The 26,891-nt window shown below is 37.7% G+C and overlaps 1 protein-coding gene and 1 non-coding gene across 2 annotated transcripts in view; one reads left to right on the top strand and one right to left on the bottom strand.

Annotated features, from left to right (window-relative positions):
* Positions 1-26,655, bottom strand: part of PFDN1 (prefoldin subunit 1) — a 71,729-nt gene extending 45,074 nt beyond the window's left edge. Inside the window, exons 1-2 of the mRNA XM_060635991.2 lie at positions 26,527-26,655; positions 23,723-23,889 (exon numbers count right to left, since the gene is read on the bottom strand). Coding sequence (XP_060491974.1) covers positions 23,723-23,889; positions 26,527-26,559 — 200 coding nt within the window. The 5' untranslated portion in view covers positions 26,560-26,655. The remainder of the gene's footprint in view (positions 1-23,722; positions 23,890-26,526) is intronic.
* LOC132682506 (U6 spliceosomal RNA) lies at positions 2,676-2,782 on the top strand. The gene has a single exon (XR_009611695.1). It is a non-coding gene; the product is annotated as a U6 spliceosomal RNA (small nuclear RNA).
* Positions 26,656-26,891: the final 236 nt, after the last annotated feature.

Here is a 26,891-nt window from a genome sequence, read left to right as displayed (position 1 = left end):
TGCTGGGCTACAATAAGTTTTAATAAATTTGAGAACTGAAATCATATAAGCATCTTTTCACGAAACTAGAAATTACATGAATAAAACCGGGAAACTCACAAATATGTGGAGACTAAACGACATGCCACTAAACAATCAATGCACCAAAGAAATCAAAAGAGAAATCAAAACATACCTGGCATAAATGAAATTGGAAAAGCAATGTAACAAAATTTACATGATGCAGAAAAAGCAGTTCTAGGACAGAAGTTCACAACAATAAATGTCTATCGCAAGAAACAAGAAAAATCTCAAATAAACCACTTAACTTCATACCTCAAGGAACTAGGGGGGAAAGAAAAGCCAAAACAAGGCTCAAAGTTAGTAAAAGGGAGGCAATAACAAAGATTAGAGCAGAAATAAATGAAAGTAAAAAGACAATAAAAGAGACTAATGAAATTAAAATCTGGCTCTTTGAAAAGATAAACAAAATAGACAATCTTATAGCTAGACTCACCAAGACAAAAAAGAGACAACTCAACATCAGAAATGAAAGAGATATTATGATTGATACCACAGAAATACAGAAGATCATAAAAGACTGAACAATTGTATAGCAGCAAATTGGACAGCCTAGAGGAAATGGATGAATCCCTAGAAACAAATAAACACGACTGTTTATACAATTGTGAATAAACAGAAAATCTGAATAGATGATGACTAGGAAAGAGAAATCAGAAACCTCCCAACTAGTCAATGGATGGATTCAAAGATGAATTCTACCAAAAATTCAAGGAAGAATTAGTATAAGTCCTTTTCAACCCAACTCTTCCAAAAAATAGAAGAGGAGGAAACACTCTCAAGTTCATTTTAGGGGGCCAGCATTACTGTGATACCACAAACAGATAAGGTCATCATGAGAAAAGAAAATTATGGGCTCATATTCCTGATGAACACAGATACAAAAATCTTCACAAAATGTTAGCAAACCGATTTCAACATAAATTAAGAGGATCATACACTGGGGGGACTTCCAGAGAAAATGGCATAGTAGGACTCACCTCATCTCACACATACACCTAGATAACACCAACATCAGTGTAAATAACCCAGAAAACAACTTGAAGGCTGGAGGAACAGACCGCCCCCAGCTCAATGTAGAGAAAGGGCCACACTGAAGAGGATAAGAAGGGTGGAAATGCAATTGAGAGCTAAATAGACCCACAGGACTGTCTGGGGAAGGGAGGGACCAGCAGGTGCAGAGAGGGGAAATGATCAGATCCCCAACCCAGGCACCCCACGCACCCCATGCACCGGGCACCCACATGGGGAAAAAACTAATCCCCATAACATGTGGCTTTGAAAACCACAGGGGCCTAACAATCAGTAAGGCTTAACACATGGAATTTTAAAAATCAGAAAGAAGACTCTGTTCTAGGAGAGCAGGGAGGGTGGAGTACCTTTCCTTAAAGAGACAGCACAACAAATAGCCTCACTGATATACAGCACAAAAGCAGAAATTAGAAAACGCCGGGGGGGGGGGGGGGGGGGGTGTATAACGAGAAGATTAATGGTTGATGTCAGAGTGCATACTGGAGAGGTAGGGATCTTTGGGACACTTCTCCAAGAATAAAAGAGCTGCCGGGTGCCATTTCTCTCCCTTGTCCTCCAGCCTAGAAACACCTGCAGAAATCAGCACAGCACCTACAAGCTCCATGGTGCTTGCTAACAGCATCCCCCACCACAAGCACTTCTGCAGTTTCTGCCCCCTCCAACCTGGCAGGCCTCACCAACAGTTTTCTCAGGTGACTGCAATGGACCTTTGCAGACCATGCATACACCATATGCCCTATGCTCCTATTCTACTGCTGACATGCCCCCTCCAATACACCCTTGTTCAGAACCCATCCAAAGCGGTGCCACAATAGTATACAAGCAGTCCCAACAGAGACCAGCACCACTCCAAAGTGACTTCTGCCCCAGGGAGAAGGGAAGATAACCCCACACACTACTCCCAACTGCAGCCCCAACTGGAGGCAAACTGGGTCCCAGGCAAACTGACTTCAGGCCCAGTCTAGCAACAAAAATTTCTCAGGGGATGACAAAGGGAGAGTACCCTGAGGTTCAGTTCTACTACATCTCTGGCAAACACCTGGTCTGACTCAACTCAAGCACAAGACAAACCCAGACTGGCCCACTAACAACACAGGGACCAAACCCTGCCCACAACAGGCAAAGAGAGCCATTATGGGATGACTGGACTGAAGGCAAACACAGATCAGCCACAAGAGCGGGGCACACACAACACACGTAGGAGACCCTGAAGCACCAAGTCTGTTGAATGGGGAACACTGCACTGGAAGGCACCACAAGACCTAGTCTTCATCAGGCCACTACTTTCAAGACAGGAAAAATAGCTGACTTTCCTAACAAAGAAACAGACACAGAGTTAGACAAAATGAGGACATAGAGTATGTCCCACATTAAATAGGACAAAATCATAGCAAAAGAGCTAAGTGAAATGGAGAAGTAATATGCCTGATAGAGAATTTAAAGTAATGGTCACAAAGATACTTACTAGACTTGAGACAAGACTGGAGGACCTCAGTGAGACCATCAACAAAGAGAAAAAAAAAACAACATAAAAATGAATCAATAAGAAATGAAGAACAATAACTGAAATTAAAAACAGACCAGTGCTCACTTGGGCAGGATATATACTAAAATTTGAACAATACAAAGAAGATTAGCATGGCGCCTGCACAAGGATGACATGCAAATTTGTGAAGTGTTCCACATTTAAACACACACACACACACACACACACAGAAACACACACACGCACCCCAGGTGGAATAAACAGACCAGGGGAAGCAGAAGGAATCATCAACCTGAAGGACAGAGTAATGGAAAGCAATCAAGTTGAAGAGGATTCAGAACAAAGAATTTAAAATGCAATAGACTTGGGGAACTCAATGACACCATCAAGTGTAGTAACATTCACATTTTAGGGATCCCAGGAGAAGAGAGAGAAAAGAGGGCAGAAAACGTATTTGAAGAAATAATACTTGAAAACTTCCCAAATCTGGGGAAGGAAACAGAAATCCAGATCCAGAAGGCTGACAGCCCCCAACAAAATCAACCCAAGAAGGTCCACAACAAGACAAAGAATAATTAAAAAGCCAAAATGCCATGATAAAGACAAAAATTTAAAGACATTAAGAGGAGTATCTGGGTGGCTCAGTGTGTTGAGCATCTAACTCTGGCTCAGGTCATGATCTTGCAGTTCATGGGTTCGAGGGCCACAAAGGGCTCTCTGCTGTCAGTGAAGAGCCTACTTCAGATCTTCTGTCCCCCTTTCCCTCTGCCTCTCTCTCTCTCTCTCTGAAAAATAAACATTGGGGCGCCTGGGTGGCTGAGTCGGTTAAGCATCCGACTTTGGCTCAGGTCATGATTTCACAGTTTGTGAGTTCGAGCTCCACATCGGGCTCCGTGCTAATCGCTCAGAGCCTGGAGCTTGCTTCGAATTCTGTATCTCACTCTCTCTGCCCCTCCCCCCCCAAAAATAAATAAACATAAATAAACAAACATTAAAAAAATTTATTTTTTTTCTTGAAATTCGCTTTGTTTTTTTATTTTTTTTTTATTTTTTAATATATGAAATTTACTGTCAAATTGGTTTCCATACAACACCCAGTGCTCATCCCAAAAGGTGCCCTCCTCAATACCCATCGCCCACCCTGCCCTCCCTCCCACCCCCCATCAACCCTCAGTTTGTTCTCAGTTTTTAACAGTCTCTTATGCTACAAACATTAAAAAAATTTAAAGGGGCATCTGGGTGGCTCAGTTGGTTAAGCATTTGACTCTTGATTTCAGCTCAGGTCATGATCTCAAGGTTCGTGAGTTTAAGCCCCACATTGGACTCCACAATTATGCAGAGCCTACTTGGACGTTCTCTCTCTTCCTCTAACCCTCTCCTGCTCATGCTCTCTGTCTCAAAATAAATAAACAAGAAAGAAAAGGAAAGAAAAGGAAAGGAAGGGAAGGGAAAAGGAAAGGAAAGGAAAGGAAAGAAAAGAAAAGAAAAGAAAAGAAAAGAAAAGAAATTTCCCAGAATAGGAAATAAAGAGCTTCCCAGACAAACAAAAGCTAAAGGAATTAATCACCACTAAACAAGCCCTACAAGAAATGTTAAATGGAACTTTCAGTGGAAAGACTATAAGTAGAAGAAAAATAGGAAGCACAAAGCAGTAAAATTGGATTTATCTATAAAAATCAGTGAGGTGGGGACGACCGGGTGGCTCAGTTGTTCGACTTTAGCTCAGGTCATGATCTCACAGTTCATGAGTTTCAGACCTGCAGCGGGCTCTCTGTTGTCAGTGTGGAGCCCACTTTGGATCCTCTGTCCCTTCTCTCTCTGCACCTCCTCTGCTCACTCTCCCTCTCTCTCAAAAATAAACACACACAAAAAAAGAGTCATGTGATTCACAAAATAAAAGAATGTAAAGTATGACACCATATACCTAAAAAATGGAGAGGAAAGAATGGGTTCAAACTTAAGCAACCATCAACTTAATATACACTGCTACATGCATAAGATATTATATAGAAACCTAATGGTAACCACAAATCAAAAATCAGTAGAAGACACACAAAAATAAAGAGAAAGGAATCCAAGTATATCATTAAAGAAAGCCAGCAAACCATGAGAGAAGAGATCAAAGGAAGAAAGGCACAGAGAAGAAATACAAAAACAACCATTAAGTAACAAAAGAGCAGTAAGTACATATCTGTCAATAACTTTGAATTTATATGGACGAAAATACTTGAATCAAAAGACATAGGGTGACGGAATGGATAAAAAGGCAAGACCCATCTATATGCTGCCTACAAAAGATTCATTTCAGACCTAAAGACATGCAGATTGAAGTGAAAAGAAAGCCAGGGTAGCAATATTTACATTGGATAAAATAGATTTTAAAAGACCATAACAAGAGACAAAAAAACACTATATAATCATAAAGGGAACAATCCAACAAGAAGATATCACAGTTGTAGATATTTACATACTCTACATAGGAGCACCCAAATACATAAAATAGCTAATAACAAACATAAAGGAAGTAATCAATACCAATAAAAGTAGGAGACTTTAACACATTCTTTTCAAGTGCACAAGGAACAGTCTCAGGAAAAGATCATTTATTAGGTCACAAAACAAGTTTTAACAAATTCAAAAACACTGAAGTCATACCATGGAATCTTTCTGATTATAACATTACGAAACTAGAAATCAATCTCAAGAAAAAAGTCTGGAAAGAACACAAATACACGGAGGTTAAACAATATGCTACTAAACAATGAATGGGTCAACCAAAAATTCAAAGAGGAAATAAAAAACTCATCATCAGAGATATAAACAAATCAAAACCACAAAATGAGGTACAACCTCACACCTGTCAGAATGGCTAAAAGTAAAACTCAAGAAACAACAGATGTTGGCAAGGATGTGGAGAAAGGGAAACACTTTTGCACTGCTGGTGTAAATGCAAACTGGTGAAGCCACTCTAAAAAACAGTATGGAGGTTCCTCAAAAAATTAAAAATAAAACTACCCTACAACCCAACAATGGCACTACTAGGTATTTATCCAAAGGAAACAGAAATGCTGATTCAAAGGAGCACATGCACCCCAATGTTTATAGCAGTGCTATCAACAATAGTCAAATTACGGAAAAGGTCCAAATGTCCAACAACTGAGGAATGGATAAAGATGATGTGGCAAATATATACATATATATGTATACATATATATGTATATATACACATATATATGTATACATACACACACACACACATATATATATATATATATATATACACACAATGGAATATTACAAGGTGATCAAAAAAAATGAGATCTTGCCATCTACAACAACGTGGATGGAACTTGGGTGTGTTATGCTTAGCAAAATAAGTCAGAGAAAGACAAATACCATATGATTTCACTCATATGTGGAATTTAAGAAACAAATAGAATAACACAGGGGAAGGGAAGGAAAAGTAAGATAAAAACAGAGAGGGAGGCAAACCCTAAGAGACTCTTAAAGACAGAGAACAAACTGAGGGTTGCTGGAGAGAAGGTAGGTGGGAGGGATGGGTAAATGGGTGCTGGGCATTAAGGAGGGCACTTATTGAGATGAACGCTGGGTGTTAAATGTAAGTGATGAATCACTGGGTTCTACTCCTAAAACAAATACTACACTGTATGTGAACTAATTTTAACTTACTTATTTTAAAAAATTTTTAAATTAATTTATTTATTTGGGGGGCAGGGGTAGAGAGAATCCCAAGCAGGCTCTACACTATCAGCACGGAATCTGACACAAGGCTCAATCTCACTATGAGATCATGATCTGAGCCGAAATTAAGAGGTGTGCGCTCAACCGAATATGCCACTGAAGTGCCCCTTGTGTTTATTTTTAATTTATTTATTTAAATTCAAGTTAGTTGGGGCATGTGGGTGGCTCAATCAGTTAACTGTCCGACTCTTGATTTTGGCTCAGATCAGAATCCCACGATCCCTCAGGTCATGGGATTGAGTCCCGCATCGAGATCCATGCTCAGAGTGGAGCCTGCTTAAGATTCTCTCTGCCTCTCTCTCTGCCCATCTCCCCTGCTCATACTCTCTCTCTAAAATAAAATTAAGGGGAGCCTGAGTGGCTCGGTTGGTTCAGTGTCTGACTTTGGCTCAGGTCATGATCTCATGGCTCATGAGTTCAAGCCCTACATCAGGCTCTGTGCTGACAGCTCAGAGACTGGAGCCTGCTTCAGATTCTGTCTCCATCTCTCTCTGCCCCTCCCCTTCTCACGCACTCTCTCTCTCTAATATAAATAAATATTTTTAAAAAATTTTTTACAAAGTTTTAAAAAAATGAATAAAATAAAAATAAGATAAAAATTAATTAATAAAAAAAATACATGGTGGGTACCTGGGTGGCTTAGTCAGTTAAGTGTCAGACTTCAGCTCAGGTAATGATCTCACGATTCATGAGGCTGAGCCCTGCTAACAGTGTGGAGCCTGCTCAGGATTCTATCTCTCCCTCTCTCTCTGCCCCTCCCCACCCTCAAAAAAAAAAAAACTTTAAAAAATTATAATAATAAATCATAAAAAATCGTAATAAAATAAATAAACTACATGGAGACAAATGAAAATGAAAGCACAAGGGTCCAAATCCTTGGGATGCAGTATAAGTCATTCTAAGAAAGAAATTTAGAGCAATACAGGCCTACTTCAAGAAGTAAAAAAAAAAAATCACAAATAAACAACCTAACCTTACAGCTAAAGGAACTAGAAAAGAACAAACAAAACCCAAAACCAGTAGAAGGAAGAAAATAATAAAGATTAACAGTAGAAATAAACAAAATAGAAACTAAAAAACAATATAACAGATCAATGAAACCAGGAGCTGGTTCTTTGTTTTTGTTGTTGTTCTTGTAGTTTGTTTTAAAGATTTTTTTTTAATCATTTTTAAGTAATCTCTACACCCAACATGGGGCTCGAACTCACAACCATGGGATCAAGAGTCACAAGTTCCACCAACTAAGCCAAGAGCTGGTTCTTTGATAAACTTTTAGCCAGACTCATATATGTAAAAAAAAAGAGAGAGAGCAAGAAAGAAGACCCAAAATCAGAAATCAAAGAAAACAAGTAACAACTGACTCTACATTAATACAAAAGATTATAAGATAATATCACAAAAAATTATATGCCAACAAACTGGACAACCAAGAAGAAACTGATAAATTCCCAGAAACATATAACTTCCCAAAACAGAATCAGGAAGAAACAGAGAATTTGAACAGACCAGCAGTGACATTGAATCTGTAATCCAAAAACTCCCAACAAACAAAAGTCCATGACCAGACAGCTTCATATGTGAATTCTACCAAACATTTAAAGAAGAGTTAATATCTCTTCTTTATTCCAAAAAATAGAAAAGGAAAACTTCCAAATTCATTCTATGAGGCCAGCATTACCCTGATACCAAAACTAGATAAAGACACTGTGAAAAAAAAGAACTACAGGCCAATATCTCTCACGAACATTGATACAAAAATCCTGAACAAAATATTAGCAAAGTGAAACCAACAATTCATTAAAAAAATCATTCATCCAGGCACCTGAGTGGCTCAGGTGATGATCTCACAGTTTGGTTCATCTGCTCTCCACACAGAGCCCATTTCAGATCCTCTGTCTCCCTCTCTCTGCCCCTCCCCCACCCGTTCTTCCGTGCTCTCTCTCTCTCTCTCTCAAAAAAAATAAACATTAAAAAAAAAAATCATTCACCACGATCAAGTGGGATTTATTCCCAGAATGCAATGATGGGTCAATATTTGCAAATCAATCAACATGACACATCACATCAACAACAAAGGAAAGGATAAGAACCATCATATCATTTCAACAGATGCAGAAAAAGCATTTGACCAAGTATAACATCCACTCACGATACAAACCCTCAAAATAAGTAGGTTTTGGAGGGAACATACTTCAGCATAATAAAGGCCATATATGAAAAACCCACAGCCAACATCATACTCAGTAGTGAAAAATGGAGAGCTTTCCCCTAAAATCAGGAATAAGACTAAGATGTCTATTCTCACCATTTTTACTTAACACAGTATTGGAAGTTTAGTCATAGCAATCAGACAAGAAAAATGAATAAAAGGCATCCAAATTGGTAAGGAAGAAGCCAACGTTTCACCATTTGCAGATGATATGATACTATATACAGAAAACCCTCAAGACTCCACCAAAAAACTACTAGAACTGATAAATGACTTCAGTAAGGTCGCAAGACACAAAATCAATATACACAAATCTGTTGCATTTCTATATACTAATAATAAAGTAGCATAAAGGGAAATTAAGAAAACAATCCCATTTATAGTTGCACAAAAAATAAAATACCTAAGAATAAACTTAACCAAGGAGATGAAAGATCTGTACTCTGAAACTATAAAATACTAACAAAAGAAACCAAAGACAACACAAACAAATGGAAAGATATTCCATGCTCATGGACTGGAAAAACAATTACTGTTAAAATGTCCATACTACCCAGAGCAATCTACATATTTAATGAAATCCCTACCAAAATTCTAATGACATTTTTCACCAAAGTATAACAAACAATGCTAAAAGTTGCATGGAACCATGAAAGACCCCAAATAACCAAAGCAATCTCGTGAAAGAACAAATGGAGGCATCATGGTTCCTGATTTCAAATTATATTACAAAGCTATAGTAATCAAATAATACAGTACTAGCCTAAAAGCAGACATAGATCAATGAAACAAACTAGAGAGCTCAGAAATAAACCCACACAGGGGTGCCTGGAGTTAGGCATCCAATTCTTGATTTTTGCCTCAGGTCATGATCCCAGGGCTGTGAGATCAAATCCCGCATTGGGCTCCATGTTGAACATGGAGTCTGCTTGGGATATTCATTCTTTCTTTCTCTCTCTCTTTCTCTCTTTCTCTCTCTCTCTCTCTCTCTCTCCTCCCCCTTCGGCTCAGGTCACGATCTCGCGGTCCGTGAGTTCGAGCCCCGCGTCGGGCTCTGGGCTGACGGCTCGGAGCCTGGAACCTGCTTCCGATTCTGTGTCTCCCTCTCTCTCAGCCCCTCCCCCGTTCATGCTCTGCCTCTCTCTGTCTCAAAAATAAAAAATAAAAAATAAAAAAAATAAAAAAATAAAAAGAAAGAAAGAAACAGACCCACACATAGATGATCAATTAATTTATAACAAGGCAATCAAGAATATACAATGAGAGGGGTGCCTGGGTGGCTCAGTCAGTTAAGCGTCCAACTCTAGATTTTGGCTCAGTTCATGATCTCAAGGTTCATGAGTGCGAGTCCCGCATCAGGCTCTGTGCTAAGTGTGGAGCCTACTTGGGATTCTTTCTCTCCGTCTCTCTCTATTCCTCCCCCACTTGTGCTCTCTCTCTCTCTCTCAAAATAAAAAATAAAATAAAATTTAAAAAAAGAATATACAATGAAGAAATGACACGCTCTTCCATAAACGGTGTTGGGAAAGCCAGACAGTCACATGCAAAAGAATGACACTGGAACATTATCTTATAGCACACAAAAATCAATTAGAAATGTATTAATGATTTGACATTAAGATCTGAACCATAAAACAACCAGAAGAGAACTTAGAAAAACTTTTCCTTTATATAGGTTTTGGTGATTTCTTGGATTTGACAGCAAAAGGCAAAGGCAAGAAAAAAGCAAAATCAAGTACATCAAACTAAAAGCCTTCTACGTAGCAAAGGAAACAAAATGAAAGGCAACCTGTGAACTGGGAGAAAATATTTACAAATCATATATATGATAGGGCACTCACATCCAAAATACATATAAAAATGAATTCTTAAAACTTAATTAACAAATCTCATTTAACAATGGACAGAAGATCTACATAGACATTTTTCCAAAGACGACAGATGGCCAACACATACATGAAAAGGTATTCAACATCACTAACCATGAGGGAAATGCAAATCAAACCACAATGAGAATATCACTTCAAATCTATGAGAAATAACAAGCGATGGCAAGGACAAGGAGAAAAGGGAAGACTTGCGCACTATAGGTAGGAATATAAATTGTTGCAAACACTATGAAAAGAGTATGTTCCTCAAAAAATAAAAAATAGATTCCACTTCTGGGTATCTGTTGAAAGGAAATGAAAACACCACTTTGAAAAGATAAATGCACTCCCATGTTCACTGTAGCATTATTCACAATAGCCAAGACATGGAAGAAACCTAAGAGGCCGTCGATGGATGGATAAAGAAAATGTGGTATATACAAAAAAAGAAGCAAATCTTGCCACTTGAGATAACATAGATGGACCCTGAAGATTTTATGCTAAGTGAAATAAATCAGACAAGAAAGGCAAATACTGATGATGTCACATATATGTGACATGTAAAAAAACAAACAAACAAACAAAGTCACAGATTTATAAAACAGACTGACAGCTGCCAATGGCCAGGGTTGGGCAAAATGGATGAAGATGATCAAAAGGTATACATCCACTTAAAAAATAAATAAGTCAACATATAAAGTACAGCATGCTGATTATAGTGAACTCTACTGTATATTTGAAAGTTGCTAAAAGAGAAAATCTTAAAAGTTCTCATCACAAGAAAAAAAATTTGTTACCACGTGTGCTGATGGATTTTAAGTGGACATACTATGATCATTTCACACTATACAAAATACTGACTCATTATGCTGTAGACCTGAAATTAATGATATGTCAATTATACCTCAAAAAAATAAATACCAATTTGGGCATTTACAAAAAAACTTTTTATATAGAAGCAGATTTATACATAATAGACTTAAATTTCAATAAATATATATATATATACACACAGATAGATATCACCAGACACACAAATAAATAGGAAAATATAACCCATTGTATGGAGGAAATTCAGTTAATAGAAACAGACTCACAAAGGAGAGAAAGAAAGCAATTAGCAGATAGAAAAAAAAGTTTTTAAATTTTTTTTAATGTTTATTTTTGAGAAAGTCAGAGCACAAGCAGGGGAGAGACAGAAAGAGAGGGAGACACAGAATCTGAATGAAGCAGGTTCCAGGCTCTGAGCTGTCAGCACAGAGCCCAGTGTGGGGCTCAAACTCATGAACCATGAGATTATGACCAGAGCTGAAGTCGGACGTTTAACCAACTGAGCCACCCAAGCACCACTTGCAGATAGAAAATTTTAAAATATTATATAATGTGATTAAGAAATAATGGAAGACAGGAACTTAACAATAGAGAAATCAATATAAAAAAGAGGCAAGGGGTGCCTGGGTGGCTCAGTCGGTTAAGCAACTGACTCGATTTCAGCTCAGGTCATGATCTCATAGTGGGTTCGAGTACAGCTAACACTGACAGTGCAGAGCCTGTTTGGGATTCTACCTCTCCCTTTCTTTCTCCCTCACTCATTCATATATATATAAATATACATAAGTGTAAATATACATATATACATATATATATATACACACACACACACACACACACACACACACACACACATACACATATACTCTCTCAAAATAAATAAGTAAACTTAAAAAAGAAAAGGAAAAAAAAAGAGGCATGTGCTACTTCTGATGATGAAAAACACCATACTTACACCAACAAAATCACTGGTCAGGCTTTAGAGCAAATTAGACACTGTAAAAAAAAAAAAATCAATAAACTCAAAGATACTGAGATCAACAGAACTACCAAAATGAAGCAGTGTGGGATGGGGGTGGCAGGGAAATTGAGCTAGTGAGCTATCAAGCCATGAAGACAAATGGAAGAAACTTAAATGCATACTGCTAAGGGAAAAAAAAAAAAAAAAAAAAAAGTCAGTCTGAAAAGACTACATACCGTATGATTCCAACTATATAACATTCTGGAAAAGTTATAGAGAACATTTTAAAAGATCAGTGGTCATCAGGGTACGAGAAAGGAAAGAAGGATGAATAGGTGGAACACAGGAGATTTGGGGGGACTATGAAATGATTTTGTACGATACTGTAATGGCAAATACAAGATATTATACATTTGCCAAAACCCACGGAACTGTACAAAACAGTGAATCTTAATGTAAACTATGGATATTAGTTAATCATAATGTATTCCTTCATTTGTAACAAATGTACCACACAAATGTAAGATGTTAACAGAAACGGGGGTGGAGAGAGGGTATATGAGAGCTCTCTGTACTTTCTGTAAACCTGAAACTACTCGAAAAAATCATTGGCTCTTTCAGGTTGTCTCCATCCTGTCCCCATTTTTTCATGTTTGTTTTTTAAATTAAACACCACCCCTCCCTGTCCTTTTCTCTTCCAGTGTCAATATTACAAGCATTATGCAAGCTTCTCCACTAAGCTATCTCTACCCAAGTCCCTCCAAGAACTCCTTTATGATCAAGGTTTTAACTTGGCTAATGAACTGCAAAATAATATCACCCCCTATCACTTGCACTATGTCTGCATCATCTGTCATTTCTACCTGTAGGTTCCCCCACTTCAACCACAGCTATCAATGATTATCACCAGTTGCCCACTCACCTAGTCCCAAACTTGCAAGTATTCTCCTTGTACCCTATATATTCCCCATTTATGACTAAGACTCATCATTTTCTTTCATACTGACCCTTTTCCTCTCCCTTCCACTTCTGCCACCTTCTGAACTTATTACATTCCTGAATTACTTCAATAGCTTCTTTCTGCATTCCATGTTAAACTCTCCTCAATTTATCCTACGTATATTACCAACAGTTTTCATGTGGCTAGCCCTCAATTATTGCTCACTGGAAAGACTGCTGTGGATGATTTTAACAGACACTATTGACTGGCTACCCAATATCCATTCTTCTTTGTTGAGAGAGCTCCAATTTTGTTTGGGGACCTCCACTTTCCCAAGTGACTCAGGGAAGTGAATCCTGGGATGAATCTTGATTGGTCTTACCCAATCACAGTAGTCCCATCCCCCAAGATTTAAGTCCAAGCATGTGGTTCAGTTCGGGTCATGAAATGTGAGAGGTGGCCCTCTGAAGACTTCTGAGAAAGATTTCTTTGCTCCTACAAATATGACACAGGAAAAACATGGTACTTTCTCACAGTGCCTGGATAGCTCAGTCAGTTAAGCGTCTGACTCTTGGTTTCGGCTCAGGTCATGATCTCACGGTTTGTGAGTTCAAGCCCTACATCGGGCTCTGTGCTAACAGCGTGGAGTCTGCTCGGGATTCTCTCTCCCTGTCTCTCTCTGCCCCTCCCTTACTCTCTCTCTCTCAAAATAAGTAAATAAACTTAAAAAGAAAAAGAAAAAAAACACAGTACTAACTCTACATGTTGTCACATTTGAATTAAATCCTTGGAACTCCTACAGCCAACCTGAAGATAAAGCCGGCAAGCATAAAGGGGGCAGAGGCAAGAGTACTTAAAGAAGTGGAACCGAAGCCCAGATATAGTCCCTGAGGAGGCCTGATATACACGACATCAATAAATCTCAGATGCATTATGCTTAATGAAAGAAACCACACAAAGTAGTACATATCATAATGATTCTATATATATATATATATTCCATATGCAGTTCTAAAACAGGAAATATTAATCTATACTGAGACAAGTCATATTATCAATTGCCTGGAGCAGAACTTCCAAGAAATGACTTGGAAGAAGGAACTTTTTAGGGTGATGAAAATGTGCTGTATCATGACAGACGTGGTGATTACAGGTATCAAAATTCATTTAACTGTATCCTTAAAAATGAATGTATTTTACTATATATAAGGTGTATTTCAATAAAGTTTATTTAAGAAAAATGGATAATTAGTACTATAGTATGCCAGATGATTATAAATGCCATGAAGAAAAATAAAGTCAAAAAGAGAGAGTACAGGAGGCAAGAAGGTAGGGGTAGAAGTTATGTATATAATTTTAAACAGGGTGGTTATGACAGGCCTCAGTGCCTTTTTAATAAAGACCTAAAGGAAGACAAAGGTGTACAGTAGACATCTGGAAGAAAACATCTCCAGACAGAGAGACCAGCAACTGCAAAAGCAACTTGTCTTTTTCAGTGATAATATGGAAAGCTATCTGAAGATTTTGACTAGAGTGATTTTTTTTTTTTAAGTTTATTTATTTTGAGAGAAGGAGGGGCAGAGCTAGGAAGAGACAGAATCCCAAGCAGGCTCCACGCTGTCAGTGCAGAGCCCAAGGCAGGGCTCGAACTCACAAACCGCAAGATCATGACCTGAGCCAAGATCAAGAGTGGATGCTTAACTGACTGAGCCATGCAGGTGCCCCTGACTTCTGTTTTGCAAGGATCACTCTGGGTGCTCTGTTGGGAAAAACTATAAAGTGGTAAGGATGCAAGCAGGGGGAGCCCAGTTAGGAGGCAGCTGCAATAATCAAATGGTAGCTGAAATCAGGGAGGTGTTAAGCAGAAATGTTCAGATTCTGGATCAAATTTAAAGATAGTCTTTGCTAATGGACTGAGTCAAGGATAACTACAAGATTTGGAAGACATGGAAGGACTAGGGCACCTGGGTGGCTCAGTCAGTTGAGCATCCAACTCTTGATTTCAGTGCAGGTCATGATCCCAGCGTGGTGGGATCTAGCCCCATGTCAGGCTCTGGGCTGTGTGGAACCTGCTTGAGATCCTCTCTCCCCACCCCTCTGCCATTCTCCCCACTCAAGCTTTCTCTCTCAAAACAAAAAAAAACGAAGAAGAGGAAATGGAAGGACAAAAAAGTCATCCACTGAAATGAGGAAGACTGTAGGGAAGAACTGGTTTACCTGGAACAGTGAGAATTTTATTTTGGTCAAGTTAATCTTGAGAGGCCTATCGAATGGAGATGTAAAGTAGGCAGGTGGATATACAAATCTGGAGTTCAGGGAAGGGGTCTAAGCTAAAGATAAAAACCTGGGAGTTGCCAGTATATCAAAAGGCACTGTAAAGATATAAGCCTGGGGACACCTGAGTGGCTCAGTTGGTTAAGCATCCAACTTCGGCTCAGGTCATGATCTCATGGTTCATGAGTTCAAGCCCTGCATCAGGCTCTGTGCTGACAGCTCGGAGCCTGGAGCTTGCTTTGGATTCTGTGTCTCCCTCTCTCTCTGCCCCTCCCCCACTCACACTATCTCTCTCTCTCTCTCTCTTTCTCTCTCTCCAAAATCAATAAACATTAAAAAAAAAATCTTAAAGAGATAAGCCTGGATGAGATCACTAAGAGAGTAAAAGAAAAGAGTAAAGAAAAGAAAAGTAAAGAAAAGAAAAAAAATTCCAAAGGCTGAGCCCAAGGTCAATCTAATACTTGGAAATGGGAAAGAAAAAGAAACAGTAAAGGAGACTGAGAAGGAATGGCCAGTGAAATAAAAGGAAAACCAAGAGGTGATCTCCTAGAAGCCAAAGGAAGAAAATGGTTCAACCAGGAAAGACCAACTGGAATAAATGCTGATAGGTCAAATTAGATGAGGGCTGAGAATTCACTGGAATTATTAGAGAATCATGGTCCCTTGAGGAACCCAAGTCCATGTAAACATTCCTTGTTCTAGATGAGTAACTCACACACTGCTAGGTTCAATCTGTACTAATTAGAAATCACTGTGTATTTTTAAATCAAACTATTACTCCTAAAATGGAAGCAGTAGTATGTTAGTCTATTTTAAACATGATGTTTATTTTTGTCACTATTCGGTATTCTAAGTATTCTGGTAAATAATCACCTCTGATGTTTACCACTTTTACTCTAGCCTCATCAAACCCCAAACATTTCCACATATAATCATCAAGATCTGCTATAACTTTTTCCAAGATGTGATCTTTCTTTTACTAAAAGGTTAAAATGTAACACTGGATGAAACAGAACCACTGGACAGTACAAATTATTATCCAGTGAGCATTAAAGGACACAAACAGAAGACTCCTAGTACAAAAGCATAAAGTCAGAGAAATATAAATATATTTTAGGACAAATGCAAAAGACTCAGTCTAACACACACATACAGGATGCATACTGTGATCCAAATCTTTTTACCCTGAGCCAAACAATGTAAAAGGCTTGGTTTAGGGCAGCCATGCTCTTATCTATTTAAAGATACATTTTTAATACTGGGATCCTGCTGCTGTGCAAATTTTGATAGGAGAACATTTCAAGTCCTCTTCAAAGCCAAGGGAACAGTGTCTCCCAAGTAATCTGGTCCATTTCAAGGTAACTGACCTTCCTCAAAACAAGAGATGGTAAGTAGAGTTCTTGGCCAGGACAATAAGATAACATTCCCTCAGACATGTCCATTCGAACTTGAATGCTAAAAATAAATTGAGCATACATTCTTCACAAAACCACAGGCACTAATGGTGCATGCAACACACTGCAATCCTAATTATTCCTTCTGGGCAAAGGATATTTGCAGACCCTATCAATTCCTGATATAAGGAGTAAAAAAGAATACTAACAAGTCATACCAAGTGTGTATTCACATACATGGACTGACTGCCTTTCAACTTCTAGGTCAATATTTTTTGTGAGCTCCTTTTGGATGTTTCATTAAGCAGATTATGTTCCTGGACATGAACATTTCAGTCCTCTCTCAAACAGATTAGATAGCAAGTTGTTCCTAAATTTGCCACTATGAGATAAGTGGCAGCTAAAATCAGAAAATTCTTGGTACGGCCTAAAAGTGATTGTTTTTCAGGGGCGCCTGGGTGGCTTAGTAGGTTAGGCATCCCACTCTTGATTGCGACTCAGGTCGTGGTCTCAGTTGGTGAGATCAAGCCCCACGTCGGGCTCTGTGCTGACAGTGTGGAGCCTGTGTGGAATTCTCTCTCTCCCTCTTTCTCTGTTCCTCTATCTCAAAATAAAGAAATAAACTTAAAAAATAAGAACTGATCGTTTTTCATTTCAGAGAAACTCAGCTAGTCAGTTGCAGCAAACAATTCCCCAATGACAAAGTAACATAGTTCAAGGTTACTGCTACCTTTATTTTTATTTACATGGGAACAACAAGGTAATGGTACTTTTCACCCTTCCCTCAGTTTACTAAATCAATCCTTATCACCAATTAGAATACACTGTAGTATCCTCTTGGGTTGCTGAGTAATTGCTACTTTCATGCAACAAAAGCAGGTTTTGTTTCATCCTTTGCCAGTTTAAAAAACAAATGTGAAGCCTTTTGATGTCAGGAAATCCAAAAGCAAAGTGCTCCCAAGTAACCAAGTGAATCAATTCCATTTACATTTTTTAATCAAGTTCAAGCCTAAAATAAGTAACCCTACAAGGACACATTAAGTAAAAATTTTATTTTCGCATGTTTGTACATCCCAAGTAGAACAGACTTCTCCTGTTTTTACAATAAACTTCTAATTAGCACACGAATTTTCAAAACTAATTTCCTGTGTTTCAGTGAGACTGGATTCTGGAGGACATGGGAGGGGAAGAAGGGAAAGAATTATCAAAAGTACTCTTCTAAAGAAGAAACATGGCTATGTAATTCCTACGCAAATGTTTGTTAACTTGCCCTCGCATAAAAACAGTGATGTCATTCTACACAGCAGTACAGCAGAGTTATAATGAACACTAAGTTTTTAAATCACTGACAACTTAAGGAAATTAAGAATATTACTCAAAAATCTCCTCTCCCTAGAGTACCACATCTGTGAAAGAGGAGAATGTGCCCGTCTGAGGTTACATACACACTCAGCATCAACAAAAGTGAAGTCATTTCTCCTTGCACAACAGGAAAAGTTGTTTTTGTTTTTTTTCCCCCCTTACAGCTCTGAGCAATGAAAGCCAGAACTTTAAATGGCTCTGTATAAAAACACAAAAAGGGAGGGTCACAATCTATTAGTAAAAGCAGTTCAACATCAAGAACCCCTCTTCCTTTAAAATAAAATCTAAAAAATAACTTTTTAAAAATGCCTTCTTACAATTGAAAATTATTTTATCTTTGCTTCATTTTCTCTACTCTAAAATACAGATTACTACATTTAAAGAGAAGATATAAGGAGCTGATAAATTTCTATCTGCCATGTGCTCTCACAGCAAAAATAATGTGTACTTTTCTCCTATAGCAATCACTAAATAAAATATCCAAACCTGATTCCAGTAAGAACAATATAAACTATTTTTACTATAACATCAACAATATTTACTGCACCAAGTTTTGTGGTTTATTTCCTAATCTAGTAAAACTATTTCATCAGCTTTAAAATTACACCAAATTGACTAGAATACCAACTTTACAACTATCTGAAATTGTAAAATGGTTGCAAAACTTCAGGCACCATGACTATGTCCCTTTCTATTAATATTTAACATAACTAAACAGAGAAACCAAATATTTCGACTTGGCTTTACTAACTGTCATGATTCAAACTACAGGTCAACATCCAAACTAACAATTAAAATCACAAAAGAACTAACATAATAGTTTAAACAAAGGGCAGTTCAACCAAGCTATCGTGAAAAATTCAGATTTCTACATCCTAATTGCTTGAAAAGTTGCTCAACTGTTCTGATTTTGGCTACTGTTAATTTGTTCCCTATCAGGAATATATCTACTGTTTTTACTTTCTACCTGTGCCACATTTATCTTAGGTTTTACACTTCTGGATCTTTCAACCATTAGAGATCAACCATCAAATTACTTCAACAAGTAGAAATAGCAACACCGCTCCCAAACAGCAAATTCTGCATTGCTAGACACTTATCTAGTTGGTAGATTTATACCATTGTTCATTCTTAGTTCCTTAAATGTAAAAAATACCCACAGAATGGTGGCATACCTCTAAATTGGTTTAAATATGGTACAAAGTTATTTTTAGTTAGGTTCAAGTTTTAAAAAGGCACTAATCATTCTTCTCAGAGACTAATCTACTCAAGTTCCTCCCATATTAAAAAAAATTAAAGCTTAATTTGTCTCTCTTGGAAAAAAGAAGTGTATGTAATGCTCAAGTAAAAGAACATTAGAATTACAGAATACTAAACCTGTTATCAAATCAGGGTCAGGATCATACCTATTGTTAATAAAAATAAGTCTGACATTTATTCTAACGATGGTCCTTTCAAACACTAGCAAGGCTAAATGTTCTCTATATGCACTTTGAAATGTAATTCTTATTTTTAAAAAATTCTCCTATCTTCTAGTGTGCAAAAAGGGAAGAAAACCCCCATAAATCCTTATAAACTGGTTCTTATTCATAAAAAAAAAGGATACCAGCAACATTCATGTATTATTTGAGAATTGTGTCTATTCCCTCCTTGCATGCTAGAAAGATGCAAAGACAAACACTTGCAATTATTCAGACAGATCATTCCACAGTTGTAACTTTCATCACAGTTCTCAAAGCAGTATGGTGAGGTCAGCTCACAAACAGCTTAAGTAGCAAAACTAGAAATTGGTGGTAGTAGTATCAGGCTACATAACAGCCTCTCCAAAGAATATGAAGTAAGAGAACTGAAATGTGCTGGCAACATGCCAAGAGACTGGACAGAATATAGCTTTGAGCAATGAATACACAGAGTTTACAGTATATAGCAATTCATCATCTCTTATCCTGTAGTTTGATTTTCCTTGTATAAAAACCAAAATAAGCCATATACAGGAGGTCATTTAACACTACCAAATTTCTCTACATATGTGTCTTAAAAGACATCTGGGCATGCAATGATTTGGTTAAACTAAAAACATACCCTATAAAGGAATATGTAACTTCCATCTTATATGGAGATGAAGAATATAAAATAGATATTATATTGATATTATTCTACATAGAACAGGTTTTATTCTCTAAGGATTATACTGCCCTGGGCCTAATTCTAAATGCTTAGGTTTTTCTATAGTGCCAGTTCTAACTAATTATCTCTGCAACTGATTGGCTTTTAGAATTGGTTAACCTTCTCAGGAGATTTAATTAAGAATTTATCTTATCCAATCAAAGAACATAATTTTGATAAGAAACAACTGCTTTGACCTAGTCAAAATGTTACTTTTACAATTTCACCTTTGTTGAATCATATTTTAAAACAGAATAAGAAAACCTAATTCTTAAGTCTTTGACTTTCTAACTGTATTTTCTTTCTGAAGAAACAAAAGAAAATGTACCTATTTTAGGCAAAAGAATCATACTCAATTCAAATCAAGACACATTTTACACCTATTTTGTGCCAGACATTATGTTGAGAACAGAAGAAACAAAGATAAAGATGTATACAGTCTCAATGAGCTGACAATCAATCTAGTTGAGGCAAATGACCCACTTAGAAATCAATCATCTCTCTCTCTGTCTCTGTCTCTGCTATACTAGCTACAGGAACAAAAGCTCTGGTATCACCCAGGAAAGTGTGAATAAGTCTGCCAGGGAGGACAGAAAAATCTTCAGAGAAGACAAGCTATGTCTTGAAGGATAAAAATTTCACAAGGGAAAGGGGATACTTCAAGCCAAAGAAAGAATGAACAAAATCAAGAAAGCACAAAAACATCTGACAGGGGCACCTGTGTGGCTCAGTCAGTTAAACAGCTGACTCAATTTCAGCTCAGGTCATAATCCCACAGTCCGTGAGTTCAAGCCCCTCACTGGGCTCCATGCTGACAACTGGGAGCCTGCTTGGGATTCTCTCTCCCTGCCCCTCCCCTGCTCAATAGCGCATGAACCAGCTCTTCCTCTCTCTCAAAATAAATAAATATACTTAACGAACAAACAAAAAAACGGGTGACAAAGTCCGGTGACAAAAGTAGGGACAACGATTTCCGGTACATGTACTACTTATTCCTCTTCTATCGTCACCCATGACAGACATACTAATCAATTAAAGCATGTTTAAAGCCCACATGAGACTCAAAGTCCTTTTCAACAGATCACCCAAAATCAATGGAAGGATGTTAAATCCATGAGATGAAATTTGCGCTATACTGAGCCTGGGACTAGAAAGTGGTGGGACTTGAGGCTACAGGGGTACATTAAGGACAGATTATAAATGAACATGAATGCTAGGCTAAGAAGTTTAGATTTCATCCTGTGGGCAACAGATCAAAGAATTTTATGAAAAATATGGATGTGATCAATTCTGGCAGATGTATGAAGAGTACATTTGAACACACAGAATAAAGGCAGAGAGAACAGCTAAGAGGCTATTGCAATAATCTAGGTAAGATACAATGAAGCCCGAATGTCAGTGATGGCAAAAATCTACTGCAGGCTCTAAACAAAATGGAGTGTTTTAGATTCTATAATTCATGGTTTTAAACAACAGTTTGAGAAAAATTAGTATTCTAATTGGAATTCCCAAATAATATTCAAAAAAGAAAAGACAAATTAAGGTAAAGACTGGAATTAAAGAAGTGAATCACAATGATACTCAAGATTACTCAAGACTATAAATTCAGAAATAGTTATTTCAGGTTTAGCATCAAGGGGAACATCCTCATGACCAGACTAATACTCAGCAAGTCTTTTCTTCCTGAGGGCGCTAATACTCTAGCCAAACAACAAACTCTATTCACCTTACATGCCCCCACAATGCAGAGTCAAATTCGCACTCCCAGTGGGATGCAGAAAGAACAAAAGTCAAATTGAAAACCAAAGTTTGAAACTATGTAGGAAGTTCCACTTTATCCAAACATTTACAACAATGTATTTATTTTACACAAAATAAATCTTATGGAAATACTACTACTATTCTACCATGAACTAAATCATATCCCAGCCTTTTAACTCTAGACTTCTTGGTGTGGAATACAATCTAGCTGTAGCACTTAGGGCAGTATGCAAAAAAAGTAACAACCTAGCACTTTCGGAGAATGTTTTAATAAAGTATTCTGATTAAAACCAAAAACTTCATTATAGCCCAAAAGGCCAAAGACAATCAAAAGAGATTTTCTGTTTTGGAAAAAGAGATTCTTTTACTGTTGCAAAGGCTAATGTACTGATGTGAAATCCAAGTGCAACGTGTTAACGTGCATGCTGGAAAAGCTACCATTACTGTTTAAGACCTAAGGATACTCATATTAAGAATAAAATTATCCTATAGTGAATGCCAACAATGCACCTGTACTATATAGATATATATTCAAGGGTTTTACTTTGTTACTGTCCCAATTCTTTTCTCTCCTAATAACAAATTGTCAAAGTGGGATTCTCCTCCTCTCAAAATAAGCTAAAATGAAAAATATGAACTACAGATATAGAATTTCTGATATACTGTTTATTCTGAGAAAACAAATCATATGTTTATCATAATCCCTCTCTTTTCCATTAAGAAAAGGAGTAGCTAGTCATGAGCAGAGTCTACTTCTCATGATGTCATTCCAAAGCCATTACTAAATGTTACACATGTTATGCTTCCTTCAAATCAATCACCAAACAAGTCATCTTCAGACTGAGGTCAAATTCCATTCACTACAAGATCTCCAAACTTGAAGTAATGGTCCATTTACTAAGTAATATCCAAAGACCAAATTCCAGAAAAACCCTCCCCTTGTACCTCCCCCGCTTAAAAAAAGTCTTCTCCTTTTAGCTCATTGTAATGGAATGTGACCTGTAGTTAAGGGCTTTTCCATTCCTTATTTACTGTTTAGAGAACATGAAGCTCATCTATTCTCTCTCATAAGAGTAATATATTTCTTAAAAAAGAAAGAGTGAAGTATAGGTGGTCAATCATATAACAATTAGAACAAACAAAAAGTAAATTGGTTTACTTGATTTTTCATGCATGACAGAATGAGTGTATTTAAATGATAAATGGATCTATTTTTATCTTACAACACTGGTCCAACATCTTAAAGGACCTATGATTTGTATGACTCCTAATAAATCAGGTAAGGAAGGAGAAGTTAAAACTACACCTACTTAAATAAATCTTCACACACAAAATTACTGTAAACTTCTTTTCATAACAAATCATTTTCGTCATTGAACTTACGCACTTAAATATCTACCTGATCACAGAGAGAAGAGGAAAATATCTAAGAAATGTACTGCAAAGTCTAAAATTAAACACATCTATCTGGGGTTCAGTTAGCATTTTTTAAAAGTATGTATTTGACTAGGTGATCCTCAAAGTTTCCATGATACTTTAACCCAAGTTTTAAAACGAACAAATTCTAGACAAAAACTTCTCCCATAATAACCCCCTTCAGGATACATTGTACTTACATTCTTCCTACACCTTCATACATGTTAGTCTCATCTATCAAAGTCATAATCTCTGTATCTGTAAGATGTGCATGCTTTTTCGTCCTGTTTAGCTGTTCAATCTGTATGTCTGCAAGCTTCACCTTCTGTTGAGTGTCAATAACTTTGGCTTGAAGCTCTGTGAAGGCCTAATAAAAAAAAAAGTCCTTCATTTAGTGGGTGAAACATTTTACAGGAAACACTTGAGTCAAATCCAAATATATTAAAATAAGCTGCTAACCAGAAACAAAGTTGTGAAATTTACCAACACAAACATCAATAAAACTCAATACAACTGTAAACAATCAAGCCACCATGCTAAATCATGAACTTACCCTGTCCTCAGAAAATGCAGTCTACATGAAGCACAACAAATGCACCTTAAATAACCATATGAAGAAGCAGGTATCCAAAGAGTAATAAAACAATAAATGCAAAAGAGGATGAAACACAGTGATTCAAAACAAAACTATAACGATTCACTACATTTGTATTACACTGCTAGGTTTCAAAACACTTTCCCACATTTATTTGAAATACTAACATGGGAATATTAATATGAGAACATTGTGGAATATAGTAATATCTCATTTACTCCTCTCAATAATCCTATGATTTAGGAATGGGAGTTTTCATCATCACTCTTTACAGATTAAAGTAACCAACTTAGGGGCTCCTGAGTGGCTCAGTCTGTTAAGCATCCGACTTTGGCTCAGGTCATGATCTCATGGTTGCTGAGTTCGAGCCCCGCGTCAGGCTCTGTGCTGACAGTTCCAGGCCTGGAGCCTGCTTAAGATTCTGTGTCTCCCTCTCTCTCTGCCTCTCCCCTGCTTGCTCTCTATCTCTCAAAAATAAATAAACATTTAAAAAACATTTTTTTTAAATAAAGTAACCAAATTAGTTGAAGAGATGTAAGTGGCTTGCACAGGGTTGAACAACTATTATGAGGAAAGGCAGGGACTTAACACTGAAACCCATTTCTTCTGACCTTTAGTTCAGGAATGTTTCTATTTTACAGTAACATTCAGGATACAAATATTTTTAAAATAAAGATTAAAAAAAATAAAAAAATTCAAGGCATTGGTAGAACTGCATCATAATCTTCATATGCACATACCAAGCCAAATTTGACCCTCGTGTACACTTAAACACAGTTCTTGGATACTCTTACTTAAGGGCCTGGAATGACTTTCAGATGTTGTCAAATTTATGCCTTAATAATACCATTTGTGACTGCATTACAGGGCAAAGCCCTCTACTTAACTTTTTTCAGACTTTGTTCTCACCTATTAGTAAGGTTTCAAAAGATTGATTTGGGGAGAGAGGAGGTGCCTGAAATTGCCTATTAGTCTCCACTACCCCCCCCCCCCAAAAAAAGACCTTATAAAGATATTAGAAGATGAAACCTTTAAACAACAAGTTTGTTTTTTACTTAAGCTAACTGGCTGTCAAAACTATCCAATTTAAGTCTCCAATCATCTTCTTAGTTTGCATTCATTGTCCAGAGGTTTCTTAACAACAAATTCAAATGCTGGGAGTTAAGTCCACTCACAGCTATACTCTATTGTTAGCTCTTTCACTAAACCCTGACTTACATTAGAACTTTTAACAGAAAAAAAGATAAACTTTTAGAATGCTTTAATCATTCTTCAGATTAATTCTGTCTTGCATGTAAACTTACAGGTGATTGTTCTGTACACATTGCTAAAGCAGCTGGTATACAGTTCAAGCTAAGATACTACAGCATTAGAGAACACCAGGTTAAGGGCTAAATTTACAAGTTTCAAAAGAAGAAACACAAAAAGCAAGGTACATACACATAAATCCTCAGAGCAATAACAAACAACTTCATTTAATAGGAGCAACAAATATTTGAGCTATCTTATTTCATATGCAAAGGTTCACCCAAACGAAGTGTTAAGACGTTACATTTGCTCTTCTGAAGAACCTAAGCTAATAAACAAAAGGTGTGGAGTTAAGCAAAGAATAGTGGATTCTAGTCCCAACGTTGGACTACATCTTTTCTAGAATTCAGTTTCCTTTTATAGAAAAGTATAGGTTTAAAGTTGATGAAGTCCAGGATCCTTTCCCTGACAACCCTTAAGTGGCAAAAACGTTTTTGGGTAACAACACATTTATAAACAACTGTTTGAAGACAGAAACCCAATTCCTTCCGATACCGATTTTATTTGGAAAATTTTACGGGCTTGTTCTTGTTTCTTTTTTTTTTTTTTTTTTGGCAGGTCCTTCAAGAAAGGGGGAAGGGGAGATAGGGCTGGGAGTCAAAGCCCTGCTATGAGACTATCTAACTTTGAACTGTATGTACATGCTGTGACCTTTCAAAGCAAGAGATGGAGTAAGTGGCCTAAAAACACAGGATGGCCTTGGAGTTTTTCAAAGCAAATGAAGATTAAGAATTTACAGATGCCTCAGACCGGGCAAGCCGTCCGAAGGGGCTCCAACTTGAAACGCTTACTTCAGGCCTTACTATGAAACTGAAGGCTCCACGCAACGAAACGGCCCTGGAGGTCAGAACGAGAAGATCGGCCAGCTATCGGCCCGCCACAGGAATCAAACCAGCCCAACCGGCTCTTAGGCAGAAAGAGCTGCTCGCCCCCCACGCCATCCTAAGGAGACCCGATCCCGCCTTAGGACTCTGGGAAATCACGCCCCAGTTCCCTGGGGCCTCTTTTCTTCCTCCGGACTCGAGTCTCACTCGATATTCTTGACCACAGTCCCCTTAGCTTCCAAAGAGAAGCCTCTGCCAGGTGAGGACCCTCTTTTACCTTCTTCAATTCCAGATCCACGGGAGCGGCCATCTTGGTTCAGTCGACGCGCCTGCGCAGTAGGTGAAAGCCGGAAGGATAGTGGGGGAGGGGCGGGCCTTGGAGGTTTGACTGTCCCCTTTCCTTCTGCGCCTGCGCATGGGTCGGATTAGCCGAGCTTCAAGAACTATTACAATACCCGTTACGTCCTCCTCACGTGACCTATCAGGCCTGGCGCACAGATTCTGAAGATGGTTTTAAGCACTTGGACAAATAGCTTACCTTGTGCTTGCTGAATAGAGTTGCATGCAGATTCGGCCAAAACCTTTTCAGGCATTCATTCCTTCAGCTAGTCCCTGTGGTGTCAGGGAAGTGGAAAAATCAGC

The sequence above is a fragment of the Panthera onca genome, chromosome A1 (genome assembly GCF_046562875.1).
Source record: "Panthera onca isolate mPanOnc1 chromosome A1, mPanOnc1 haplotype 2, whole genome shotgun sequence".
NCBI classification, from domain to species: domain Eukaryota; kingdom Metazoa; phylum Chordata; class Mammalia; order Carnivora; family Felidae; genus Panthera; species Panthera onca.
This window is presented reverse-complemented; position numbering and strand designations above follow the sequence as displayed.